The sequence below is a fragment of the Anser anser genome (assembly GCF_964211835.1).
Source record: "Anser anser genome assembly, chromosome: 4".
Lineage (NCBI taxonomy): Eukaryota > Metazoa > Chordata > Aves > Anseriformes > Anatidae > Anser > Anser anser.
The window spans coordinates 53,509,845-53,524,026 of NC_139724.1; the positions used below are offsets into that span (position 1 = coordinate 53,509,845).

The window sequence follows — 14,182 nt, forward strand, 5'->3', positions numbered from 1 at the left end:
AGTGTCAGCTAGAATCAGTTTTGTCTAAAAATATGAATGTAGACTTTTCTGATTTGCCTTAGAATATTTATACAGATGTCGTCTGGATTATATGAGGACAAAGGGTAATTAACCATATAGCATTCATAAGCTGTCATCAGATTGGTGAGGAAGTCCAAAGGAAGCGCTCAAATGCAAATAGAAATCAAACCAGGAGATAAACTGTCCTTGCTTGTGAACCTATTCTGTAACCATGGTAATTAGCACAGACTGTTTGTAATCAAAAATGAACAAGAAATTGTTTTAATAGGATAAAAGTAGAGATCAAGTCTACTAGAGACTGAGAAAAGATTATAGCACAAAAGGTCTAGTTGAAGCCTACCTTGGTTCATAGACAGCTTTTGAATTTGGGACACAACGCAGCAAGGCAAAATCTTTGAAATATGTGACGTGAAGCAGATATTCTTCAGTCTTCGTCATCCCTGTCTGCCCCAACTCCTACGTGGCTATCTATCTGGAAATTCTATCCTTCAAAAATTGAAAGACACAGATGGTGGTAGGGCCATAAATAAAGCTAACTGGGCCATGGCAGCATTTTTTTTTTTTTTTTTTTTTTTTTAGCAACGGTGAGCTAATTCTGTTCTGATGGTTTAAACCATTTGGAGAGAACCAATGCCCATTGGAGACTGGGTTCCCAAATGTAGCTACTGAAGTTATCTATTATTTACTGGAATGATTTATCACTCTTTACTTCTAAATCACAACTTAAATAAAAGGGAAAGTACGTTGTGCAGCTCCCTAGTGAATAAGGCACTTAGGAATTGTGAGATTTGTTCTCTAAACGATGTTTAGTCAGCATCCAAACATCTGAGTCCCTGAAGGTATGCTTAGGGGTAGAAAGAAGGCAGTATGTCTCGTTTTTCAGTGAAGCAGTGTCATTGCATCTACCGGAATGCATAATTTATTAGTTTGCAAGTTAAAACTTTGGAGAGTGTGTTCTCATCACTGTACTGAGAGATGTGCTCTTTTGGGGGCTTATTTTCTGTGAACTGTAAATTAATTTCATCACAGTTTTAACAGGAGAAACAAAGAGTACTTACCAGCATCGAGTCTGGTCTTAGAAATCTTTAAAGGAAAAAAGAAATTGAAAGCATCTATTAAATCATGGGGTAAGCTAACAGTTTTCTTGTACATCTTGTAAAATAAGTACTACTGATTGACTTGTTGCAGATGAAGGAGCATTGGTCAGAGCAGCCAGGCATCTTCATTTTGTATTCACTGGAAGGACACCTGACTCAGTAATCATAGAGTCTGTAAGTATTTTGGGGTACCATTATAATTTGCTGTATTTACTATTGCCATATTAAATAATTTCTGAATAACTGCATCATAGTACATATCTATTGAGATGTTGTTTGTTTATTTTTGATTGTTCTGCTGTAGTTTCTTTTGCATTAATTTCCAACTTTTTTTATTTTTCAGCTGGGACAAGAAGAGAGATATGAACTGCTAAATGTGCTGGAATTTACAAGGTAAGCAGCTTGTTGAGCACTTAATGTCTTTTTGTGAGAATACTTTATGAATTTACCTTATGGGTAAACATTTGCATTTTTGATACTTGTACAGGCAAAGTGTGCAGGCTTGGCTTTTATTTCTATAATGAAATATATAGTATGTGATCATACCATAGGTAAAATAGCGCACTTGATTAAGATCATGCTTCTGGTTTTCTTCCAAAATATTTCCAGAGGCATATATTTTTTGTCATCTCCTTTCTGTCTAATATTTTCCACTTTTGCTTTTGCTCAGTTTCAAAAACATGCTTGCGGAAAGTGATCATTGTTTGCCTTTCCTTGTCCTCTTATGTTTCCCTTGAGTTCACCTTGAGGATTCTAAAAGATCAAAAAATAAATAAAAATCCAAAGCAATAGAAAAGGGGCTGTAGATGGATAGGTTGTGTGAAATGAGAGAAGTAGTTGCCTGTAGTTCTAATAATAGTAATAATACTGTAATGATAATAATAGTAATAATAATGCAAAGTATAACAGAAGAATCAGCAGAGTGAAAAAAAAAAGCAACAGACTTGTTTATAGTTCTGAATGTATTTTAATGACTTCTTGCAATTAACATTAATGTTTTCTATATTGTAGAGGACATACTTGACATTTTTCAGACTTCCGCCATTGTTTCATTTTCCTGTAGGCACTTTTTTCACTTTTTGTTCTGGAAATTTAGCAAGCATGTTGCACATCTGCTTGTATATTGTTATTCTGACATTTGTGTAAGTTCATACTTTATTCATGGGGTAGCAGTAAAAGATTCCTATTTTGTTCCTATTTTTGCTCTTTATCTTGATTTCATAGATCTTAAAATTCTGTGTCAGTCTAAACCCATATTTTAAACAGTGATACTTCATGGAGAATGGAGAATTCCTTTTGAATCTTAGCCTTTGGAGGACTGAGCTTTTCAGTGGATACCAATCACCAAAACTTTACCATGCATTCTGTTTTTATAGCTGTTTTTGTTTATTCTAGGTTTAGCTTTGCTTGGAACTGACTTGTTGGAAGCACTAGAGGTCACCCTTGCTCCATAGCAGGAGAAATTCTGACTCAAAAACCTAACACCATATGTATGGGTAGCAGCATGTACCTTCAGAGCAGTAATCTGTAACAATTAAGACTCCTCCTGAGTTAAGAGTTTCCAGGTGTTCTAGGGTGTTTTTTTTCCCCAGAAGAAATGCAAACTAATTTCTTACTGCCTTCCAGTACAAACCAGATCAGACTCTTCAGCAAGAGCGCAACAGTGTCAATATTTGATAGAGTAGTCCTTCAGAGAAGTAAGTTACATAAGTAAAACTTGTAGGAATGCTTGGCAGAGTTGTATTTTATGGTACTCCGTTTTTGCAGTGATCAGAGGTGTGCCTGTGAAAACAAAAGTATACAATATGCTAATTATCCTTTGTAAGGCAGTAGCTTTCAGTCCAACTGGCTTGTGAGCATACTGAAAACGACTGATAATCCTAAAGCAGCAGGGAGTTATTCCTGAAATGTAGTGCTAATGTCTGTGGAGTAACTAGTGTCCTTATGAGTAGTACTCAGTTTCATTTGTCTCCAACAGATACCTTGCTCAGATGCCACAGCTGCTGTGGTACCCTAAGTTTAAGGAACTAAAGAGTTTTTTTAGACCCTGTTGTGACTCTGTGCTGTTCAGGGCTCCCCATGATGTCAGGAGAAGGAGTTGTGGAAGGAAATGCTGTGTGCATTCTCATATTCTGTCACCTGAAATTATAACAAATAGAAAAACTGCAGCTATCTCCTGGGAGCCAAAACCAAGTCAAAATCAAGTCCGTTGTGTCAGTTAAGGATCCAAAAGCGGAGAAAATCTTATGCTTACTGTTACCCCTGTGCTGAGTACATGCACTGTCTTTTCACCTGGGCTAGGTAGCATGAATTTCAGTATGTGATTCCTTGTTTCAGTAAGCATAAGCTATGGCCGTTATCAGTGTAGAAATTGCACATCAGTGCAAGAATGTGTCATTACGCACACAGTTCTACTGATGGAGGTTTTGATTGTATCTGTTTGGTTAGAGGAATGAATTGAATTTTAGCACCAGAATTAATTTCACTGATGACTATAGACCTAGTAATTGTATTTCAATATCTGGAGTATGCATCATCTATTGATTTAATGACTGATCTTCCTCTGCATCCCAGGAGCACATCTCCATATTCTAGCATAAGTCTTCTGTGGTAGTTATAGGGTAAAGCTCCTTGTCTAGAGAAAAACATTTTTGATGTAGAATACCACTGTAATTTGTCTGAAATGCATCAATAGCTTGACAAGTCTCAGACCCGATCAGTTTTATGAATAATGCACATTGCCTTGGCTGTTGTACTGTGCAGACAGAAGGCTGCCTTCTAGAGCATTTCAGATCTTATCTCCTCTCCATCACTGAAAGAGGGACAAAGTGTACTGGTCCTGTTCTGACTGAAGACTGATACTTGTAAATGTAGGGGGGGGGAAAAAAAAGTGGCTGACAGAAGAGGTACAAAAACCTTGGTAGCAATATTTGTTTTTTGTGTTTGTGTGGATAAACTCTGATGAAAATTTCATCTTAAACCGTAGATAGGCCTTGCAAAGTAGCAGAGGGCCCATCAAGACTGTTTCTGTCCCCTCACAATGATTCAGCTGAGCTGTAATCCCATGACAATTCCATAGGAATTACCAGCTATTGTCTCTCCTATGTGAAGAAAGTAAAACAAAAAAAATGGTATCGCATTGAGTTTCATTTAATAGCGCAATTTTATGGTTACTTATTTTACCACAAAACAGACATAAGACTATCACTGCAGTGAAAAGGCTCATAAAAAGTTAAAAGTTAGAAGTCCTTGACAGAAAGTCCTCTGATAAGCTTTATTGCAGTTTTGCTAAGAAGAATATATGTCAGTCAAGATTCAATGTCTGTCTTCACAGATCAAGTTTCAGAAAGTTACAGGAAAACATTGCTTATTCTCTGGTGCATCTTCAGTAGATTGATAGGCATGCAGCTGTATGCAGAACTTCAGGATTGCAATTTTCTTGTATTACAAGACAAGTAAAAAACTGCTTAGTTTTTAGCTATGAAGTGTGTGTGTGTTTGTATCTGTATAAACAGTAAATATATATACATACACATATATATACATATGTTTAAAAATAAATAAATAGATAGATGGATAGATAGATAGATAACAGGTTCCTCCTCTTTTCCTTAGCTGAACATTCAGGCTGATGTAATGAATTAAGGCAGCTATAAGCTAAACAATTATACCAGTAATCAATTGAATCTCAGGATTTTAAAGAAAGCTTAAGCAACATAATTGCAATTTAGATTATCTGAATTTCTCAATGGTTATCTTAGTGAATCCCTGACTGGACACTGTCTAAGGGTTTTATCTGAGATTTTTTAGATTAGAGATGAAATAGAGAAAGAGTTGCAGCAGTTAATGTCTTTTTATGCTGTCTTATGCAATAGTCACAGTAGAAATGTAATTAAATATTGCTGCTCAGATCTCTGCTTGAAGCAAAGTGCACACATAGGTGGAATAGGAAAATATTTTCTTGAAGATAATATTCAGGCAGTTACTTCACGAGTAATTTTAAAATTCTTTCCTTAACCTATCTCCATATATTCCACTTATGGGATGTTTTCCTTGGCAATCTGAACTTCAGAAACCATTCATACAATGCTATTTGATGATCTATAAATGGGATCCAGTTCCCAACAGGAACTGAACTTACAAAAGGACCATTTACTTCAATCTCTTTTGTGTATTTTACTGTGAGCTGGATGCATGACAAATTATTTTTGTTCCCTAAATAATTCCTGTGGAGATGTTAAAAAAAAAAAAAAAAAAAAAGGTTTGAAAGAATTATGGTATAAATACACATTTTGACTGGGTATGATATTGAATCTAAAGTAGGTTTGTTGGAGGCCTTCAAAGGGAAGACAGAAAGCAAAGATGACCATCTTGTCCATCCTTTCTTCCCATTCCTACCTTGACTTCAGTCATTAGGACTGAAAGAAAAAAAACATAGATCTCATTAACAACTGACAGTCAGAGAGTAGTTAACATGAGGCAAGGCACCTTCTAAATCTCAGCATGCTTAAAATAATGTGTGATGAATAGAACTCTGAAGCATTTGATGACAGTAACGCAGCACAGTATACTAGGGACTCTTCCTGTTTGGCTGGGAAGGAAGAAAATGCTGAAGTGGTCTTTATGATCTTGGTCACATATGCTTTATGCCATAAGATGCTTTTCTGCGATCAGTAGACAATATTAAGGTGACAGTAAAGGTTCTTAAATTCCTTTTTGCAGGAAAAAGACCTACAGAGAAGTGCACAGAAAGACTGCATTCATTCTAGTTATTAGACGGCGAAACCTTTTCCATCCCAGTCACCTGAAAACATCATTCAGAATAGCTTTGTTCCTTTTCTTTTGAATTATGTAACTTATATACCAATATTCGTAGATAAAATGTTGTTAAATATAAATATTTATGAACTACCCACTTACTGGGCATTTATTTCTGTTTCAGCTCTAGGAAGAGAATGTCAGTGATAGTTCGCACCCCAACAGGAAAGTTAAGACTCTACTGCAAAGGAGCTGTGAGTTTTACTATATTTTCACTTTATCAAAGAACATGCACTTACACGTACAAAAGCAAAAAGTTGTTAGAATGGTAGAATTTCTAAGCATTGAAAATGGTGAGGGATGGGAGAGGATGATGCCTTTTTCAGTTTACATGATTTTATTATGTAGTTGTTTAATGTGATGAACTAGTTTATTTTTTTCCTTACTAACTGCGTAAGAAGGTAAGAGAGACCTGTTCATTGTGTACTTCTGTTCTTTGTACTTTGACTAATACCTTTATACTTCCTATTAATTGTTTCTTTCTGTACTCCACGAAAATAGATGAAGGTATGGTTTCATATCATTTACTTGCTGGGGTTGTTGAGCGTGAATCAGTAGGTGGGAATAATAATCTAGTATAAACAACTAGATTCCTAGAACTGGGAATTTTAGCCTATCATCAGTGTTATGCCAGAAGTAAATCTTCCTGAAGATTAAGATCAGAAGATAGCCTAATCACACTTGCATATAGGAATGGCAGGGTTTCTCATTAGTTCTTGGTCCATATCTAAATTCATGTTTGATCGGGGGAGGAGGGATGGTGATGCACATCTAGTTCCTGAATGGTTTAAAAAGCTAAAGTTGATGGAATATAAATGTCCATTCTGCATCTTCTCAAGAGAAGACAAGAAGCTTTCGTTAGCATTCTGTGTATCAAGCTGGTTACAAAAGCCTACGAATGACAGTTATGCAAAACTAATTTTACATTTTGAGCTTAATATTAAAACAAAGACAGCATTTTAAAAGATCAAAATAATCCGCATGGCAAGACAAAAGAAGATACTGTACCTTTCAAAATGAAGGGAAATAACAGCAAAACATGTAGGAGAGAGAAATTCTGCTGTGATGTAGTTTTTAATTTTAGAGATTCAGAGGGTTTAGAGCGTCCTTTTTTCCTTCCACTGAAATAAATTTACTTCTATTCATTTATATATTTGTACTGAAGTAAACTAATACAGTACTGCATATTTTTCTGCCACTTTTTCCTGTGTTTTTATTGTCTACAAAACACATTTTTCTATTAAATTGTTTTGTGTTCATTTTATTTATGTTGTAGGATACTGTAATTTATGACCGCCTTGCTGAGAGTTCAAAATACAAAGAAATCACCTTAAAACATCTAGAGCAGTTTGCTACAGAAGGTGGGTGATACTATTCAATTTAAAACTAAATGCAAATGTGGTTACTGTTCAACTATTCAGTTTTGCAATTTTATGTTGCTGTAATGTTTTCTTCACATGAAGTTAGAAAATTACATTTTAGTAATGCCTCCCTTAAAAGATAATCTTCTGAAAAAGCTTCAGTAGTAAGTTTAAAAGAAAGAAAACAACACTTCAGACGCTTTTAAACAAAATATATTTTTCCGAAGAGCAGAAAACATATCGTACAATTTTTTGTCTTAGTGAATGGTTCATCTTTCGTGATCACTTTAATCTCCCTCACACAATGAATGCTGTAGCATAAGAAACAGCAGCCAAAGTGAATATACTTGCATATGACTAGCATAGTGTTTTTAAGGCAGCTTTACAATATATTTTTTCTGTCACCACTCACAATAAGAGGAATTGTAATCACTAGTTTTCCATATGCTACTTTTTAACAACCACTCTTTCAAAGCAGTTGCTCCATTAGGGCTCATGAAGTAGGAGTAGTAAGTAAAATATAAGAGACTATGAAATTAAGACTATTGATACAAACAGCCAATTATTAAGTTCCACAGCATAGACAAGCAGGAAAGCAAACTGTAGAAAGTTTTCTGTTTTGGTATTAGTTTTTCCATCAGTGCTCCTAGTTCTTTCTTTCACTAAGATATCAGAAGGAGGAGGAGAAGAGGGAGGGCATGAATTGTAGAGTTGTGCTGTGAAGTATCATAGTGTTTTCATTTATTTATGAGCTGGTAGAGAGTTATGGTAATCTGAAATTTGAAATTCTTTTTTTTTTTTTACCTCATCAGTTTTTTTAATACATTGTTAATGGAACATTAAAAGTATCTTCAATGTGTTTTAAGAAATAAGCTTATAGTTGAAAGCAAACTTTAAAATATTTTCTTTACCTAAAATGCTTTCCTTACCTTTTCATAACTGATGTCTGATCAAATGTAGTTACATCAGGAAAGATCCTTTTTCTGTTTGTTATGCTTATGACTTCTCTAATTGTTTCTGTTGTGGTTCGTGTAATTAAGCATTTTGATTAGTGTTGTAGTCACCATCTCTTGAGTTTGTTGGTGACAGCAGAAGCAAGCCAGAGATCTTTCTTTTGCTTGTTTTCCATATCAAGATCTCTACAGGAAACACTTGGTTAGCCTTAAACAATCTTAGAGAGTTTCAAACTTACAAAAAATTTCTTTCTTTAGAAGAATAAATTTCCTTCTTTGCAAGAAAGCTGAAAGCACAGCTAAAACCGAAGACATTTGACTGATAATACAACACGAAGCCTCAGATGCATACTTTGACCTTACAAATCTAGTTATGCGAGCTAAGTGTCAAGTTTGGGACAGTTTTTTAACAGTCAAACCATGACCCTTATTTGGTCATAAGGGTGTATATATATTTGGTTACAGAAAAGGTAAAAATATATCAATAACTGTTATCATGTGTGAACTAATATGAGAATTTAAATCCAATTCTTAACTACTGTTTTCATTAAATCAGTGATACAAATGATACCATTTTTCTTTGGCAGTCAGATTGGACTGAATGAAATAAAAATAAAAAGTGAAAAATCCTGCCCTTCTTTAAAACCAGTGCTCATATATATTAGTGTTAAGAAATTTGTTCAAATGTTTTTTTACACTTCTTTTAAAGAGGTGAAAAGATTTACTGTTCAGAAGTGAATTGCTAACCTTTCAAAAACACTAAATTTAATCTTAAAAACAAAAAAAAAGTACACCTCTCTCTGGAATCGATTAATGAAATTGGTATTTATTTTTGCATCAGATTTAAATTACAGCCAATGACGTTGCAAAGTTTCTCATGTGTATCCTTTCATGTAGCAGTACAGTATGTCCTTGGCATTTGCTGCATGCTCTTGGTGTGTTGTTCAAAAATGAAGTGGTTAGCATGGCTGGCATTTATATTTAAGCATTTATTAAGCTTGAGTGTTAATGCCTGCTTGGATAAATAGAGAAAGTGTATAATTTTCCTGTGTTGTTGTTCCAGTCTGTTAAGAAGCAGACTTAATGATATTCTGTTTTCCACTTTTTATTTGAAAGATTCCTTTAAATTAAAATGAAAAGAAACTTTTTTTTTAATTAAAATAGAAAAAAAAATGAAGCTCTGATTTAAAAGGAAAAATGTGTCAAGTGACATGTTTGCTGATATTTTATACATGCTGATTTCTTCTCTTTGTTTTATCATCTGCCTAAAATATTTTGAAAGAATCGTGGAAACTGTATTCCTATTAGTCATAATCCCCCCTCATGTCATTTCTCACTTCATTTTAATTTCTTTGAATCTTGCTAACATATTCTTATCAAACAAAGAACTAAAAAATCAACTGAATTTTTTGTTCTTTAGGTCTAGACGGTAAAAAGCTTTGTTCCTAATACTGCTCAATTATTAACATATTAGAATTACAAATGATTTATGTCCTGACGATATTATATTATTATGTTATGCCCAGCCTCTTGGATTATTTCAGAATTGCTGTTGGTGCCGATCTGTGCACAGCAGAAGCCTGTGAAAAAATAAATATTGTGTTTAGCCACCCCTAGTTAAGATGCTCTTCATCTCCTAGAGAATAGTGGGTAAATAACCAAGGACACTCCAATAGTCCTGCCTATCCCCCTCCTCAATCTCTCTGCCTGCAAATTGTGGCTTCAAGAGATTTCATTTGGCTAGAGCAATGCTCTTCTCCATATATAAAGAATTAATCCAACTTCATGTGCTAGAAACTTAAGAATCTCACGATATGTGAAAACAAACTGTTAGGACTTTGGCAACTGTCTCTCTAAATTGAATTTAAGTCTGTATTGTCAGAAAAGAGATTTATTTATTTTTATTTTAGAGTCTTAGATTCTCACTGTAGTGTTCAATCTAGGTTTATGGTGAAGGAAAAATTCTGTTATGAAGTATAACTAGTACATATATGTGTCTGTGTATATATATGTGTATATATTTATATAGTATTTACTAGATTAAGTTAAATCTCCAAACATTGCCTGTATACAAAGATTTTGTTTTAAGAATTTGGAAAGCTGGAATAATCTGAGATATGGGAAAATAAATCTGATGGGATTCGCAATTGGTTTCTAGATGGTAAATTTCTAACTTCAACTGATAACTTCATAAGGACATTTGGGAAGGGGTGAAGAAGTGGGAATTTGTAACATTGTGGTGATATATTTTAGCTTTCATTATAGAGTTACTGCTTCCCATCATAACAAAATTAAAGTTTATAATATTTTTGCTCAGAAGTATAATTCAATCTTACAGTTGTGATGTTCCTAAACATCTAATGTATATTATCTGTTCAGCAAGTGTAATTGGCTTCCTGTTTCTTCTACAGTTTAAGATAAGTTGAACGTTTTGCAAAATTTTCATTTTTTCCTGAAGTGTGACACCTGTATTAAATTCAGCTACCTTGGAAGAGTTACTCTCCTGCATAAATTTCTCTTTCTATCACATTTTATATTTTAGATACATGAAATAAACTTCTTCAAGACGTGCAGCAATACGTTGAAAATCAGACACAAGCAAACATAAAATACAGGAGAAAAAAGCTTTTAATAGTTACTCATTGTAGGCATATCAAGGAAGAAACTAAAAAAAATATTGAATCATACTATCTGCTTTCTCTTTAGGCTTAAGAACCCTGTGTTTTGCTGTAGCTGAGATTTCAGAAAGTGATTATCAAGAATGGTTAGATGTCTATCACCGGGCTTCTACAGCTATACAGAACAGAGCGCTCAAACTTGAGGAGAGCTATGAACTAATTGAAAAAGTATGTGCATTTCTCTAGGTTTTTGTTTTGGGGGGAAGTAGTTTGTTATGGTTTTTGTTTTTGATTTTTTTTCTAAATTTACATGTACCATGAAATCTGAGTCACTGAGATATAATGCTTTGACAGAAAAAGCTTTAGGAGTATACTGACAGATATATCACGTAGTCCTAGCAGTTGAGATGATTGAAATGAAGGAAAGATTAATTTGACAAAGTTTTTGCAGCAAGTAACTTGCTTCACAGAAAGTACTGATTTTGCATTGAGCTACTGTTAATTTTTTTTTCAGGGTTGCTGTTTTGTGGAATAAAGTGGTTAACAGAGAAATAACATCTGCTTTGTTATATAATGATCATACAGAAAAGTTAAGATTAGAAGATCATCTAATCATAACCCACTGTTTAAAACAGGGCTAATTCTAAAGCTAGACCAGGTTATCTAGCACTTTAATGAAATTCTGAGTGTCTCCAAGGAGGGAGTCTTCCCAGCTACAGTAGGCAATTTTTTAGTGCTGAACTGTTTTTCTTCTCCTTTTCATGAATTTATATTTCTTTTGTTGCAGAAAGTGACTATTGACACTTGTTCTTTCACTGTTTACATCACAGAGGAAGATGGCTTCTCTGTAAGCCCTCTTCAGTTAGCAGAAGACAGAATTGGAATCACCCTGTTAGCTTTACTTTTGTGTCCCTGCACTGGGACAGCTTTTGCTGAACAAAGTATTCACCTATAATTGGGTGAAGTTGTAGTGTTCGTGCTATACAGTTGGCAGTTTATCACAACACATAGATATTTAACTTAAAGTTCATAAGAATATACTTGAAGAACGTTATTAGTGATTACCTAATCTGATTCATGAATTTTAACAACATTAATCTTTTCATAAACATGAAAAGTTAAACAAAAGACACTAAAAGATTAAAACTGAATTTAAACTGGAAAAACTTTGTGTACCAAATATTTTATATCCACAGAATCTTCAGCTACTTGGAGCAACAGCAATTGAAGATAAACTACAAGACAAAGTGCCTGAGACCATAGAGACACTCATGAAAGCCGACATAAAAATTTGGATACTTACTGGGGACAAACAAGAGACTGCCATTAACATCGGTATTATATATGCTTTTACTTGATGACTTTGTTGATAGATTTAGAAATTTTAGAAGTTGCTGGAGTAAAACTGCTTTCAGAATAGAAAGGTATCTTGTAAAAATAATGCTATTATATGGGTTTCCAGAATTTAAATACTATTTTATTTTTTGGTCTCTGGTAGGGAGAGAGTGGGGAATGGTAGATTCTTCCACAATTACAACAGTAACAGCAAGAAAAACTCATATTATCCTAGAGAGGAGTTAAAAATGGGCATTTGTGCTTTTTGTAGCATCTAAAATAATGAAGAATAAATGGTTTGGGTTTTTTGGACAATGAGAGGGGAATAATATTAAGAAAATGTATTTTTAGTTTCCTTCCTATGTTTCTTCTTCTTTCAAGGAAAGCTGGTAGTGACCATGATCTTAACTAAAGTAAAGCATATAGTTAGTTCATTAAAGAACTATAATCTTTACCACCAATCAGAAGTTTCCTTTTGTAGTTTCCTTTTATTTTAAATGGGGGTAAAAGGAAATCATGAATTAACTAAGTTAAACAGGGATAAATCTGTATTTTTAAATATTAATACAGGAAAGCTGCATTTAAGACCTAATACTCTTTGCAGGTGAGCATATCAGCATTTCAGTAATAAGCAGCCTAAGTGTGCCCTAAAATGTAATTTTGATTATATGGTTTCTTTTTAGTATTATTATCTTTAATCTTAAATAACTTTATATGTGCCCGTGATACAGTCAGTTTGTGGTTATTTTCATTTGTTTTTCAAACAAATTTTTCAATGTTTTCAAACAAACCTTTCAGGTTTTAGGAAATCCATTTTGTACCAATATTGTTATTTTTTTTATGAATAATAGCATATATTTATTTGTCTGGGCCTGCATCATTACTAGCTCATAGCACAAATTCTGCTTAAAGCATCAAAGATAACAGAAAAGAATGGGAATGCAGCTTGCATTCCAAGGATTTCCAAAGTTAAGGGAGATCTATTTGCTGTTTTCAACTACCTGAAAGGAATTTACAGAAAATATGTGCTTTAGTCAGAGGTGCTCAGCACAAGGACAAGAAACAACAGTCACAAACTGCAACAAGGAAAGTTCTGACCATTCTGGTGTACTACCTGTATGTCTAATTCTTATAGAATGTAAAGTATTTTTTTTTTACCAGTCATTTCAGATGGGGCAGTCTTCTGTCCCCTACAGAAGAAAAATAAATAAATAAAGGAAAAAACGCTTTGTTACATTTTAATGGACTTAGTGAAACAAATTGTTGAAAACAAAATGTTTTTAACAGGTCACTCCTGTAAACTTTTGAGAAAGAACATGGGACTAATTGTTATAAATGAAGGCTCGCTTGACGTAAGTAAAACATGAAGTTTTCAGTTAATGAAACATTGTGGGTTTTTTTACTGCTTAAAATATCAAGATATCATGTTTGAAGTGGTTTGAAAAATAACTTGGAGCATTCATTTATCTGGACAAATACAGAAAATTCTGCTAAACCACTGGGGGGGAGGACTCCTTTTGTTTGTTTGTTCAGGGCAGGGAGGGGGTGTTTTGTTTTTTAGTCTTCTCAGTTTTGGATTGCTCAACTGGAAGACAGCACGGTCTCTGTTACAAAATGTTGATGAATAACTGCAAAACTTGGCTATGACTGCCAGAAACAAAGTGTATCTAATAAACAAACAGACTTCAGAATGATTACCAAGCTAATTCCATATAGTGTAATGACTCTATCCATCCAGGCACAAAGCTAGGTGCTTGTAGTAGTACCCAAACAAACTAATTCTGAGTTTATTTCTAATGCTGGTCTTTACATACCTAGTATCTGGCAAAAAGTACTTGTGTAGTTTAACAGCTGGAATTGTAATCAGATCTTGAAGTACAGGTAAGGGTTAAAACCACCAACAGCGCTTCACAGAGAAGAGATTCTTTCGATAAGGTAAGAATGCAAGATTAAGTGAAAAATCCCATGAGAAGGAGGGG

The 14,182-nt window shown here is 34.1% G+C and overlaps 1 protein-coding gene across 7 annotated transcripts in view; it reads left to right on the top strand.

Moving 5' to 3' along the window:
* Window positions 1–14,182, top strand: part of ATP8A1 (ATPase phospholipid transporting 8A1) — a 102,262-nt gene that overhangs the window by 42,635 nt on the left and 45,445 nt on the right. For all 7 annotated transcript variants that reach the window (XM_083834966.1, XM_083834967.1, XM_083834963.1 and 4 more), the window contains 7 exons: window positions 1,210–1,292; window positions 1,462–1,511; window positions 6,061–6,130; window positions 7,213–7,297; window positions 10,957–11,096; window positions 12,065–12,203; window positions 13,491–13,555. In XM_083834966.1, coding sequence (XP_083691092.1) covers window positions 1,210–1,292; window positions 1,462–1,511; window positions 6,061–6,130; window positions 7,213–7,297; window positions 10,957–11,096; window positions 12,065–12,203; window positions 13,491–13,555 — 632 coding nt within the window. The remainder of the gene's footprint in view (window positions 1–1,209; window positions 1,293–1,461; window positions 1,512–6,060; window positions 6,131–7,212; window positions 7,298–10,956; window positions 11,097–12,064; window positions 12,204–13,490; window positions 13,556–14,182) is intronic.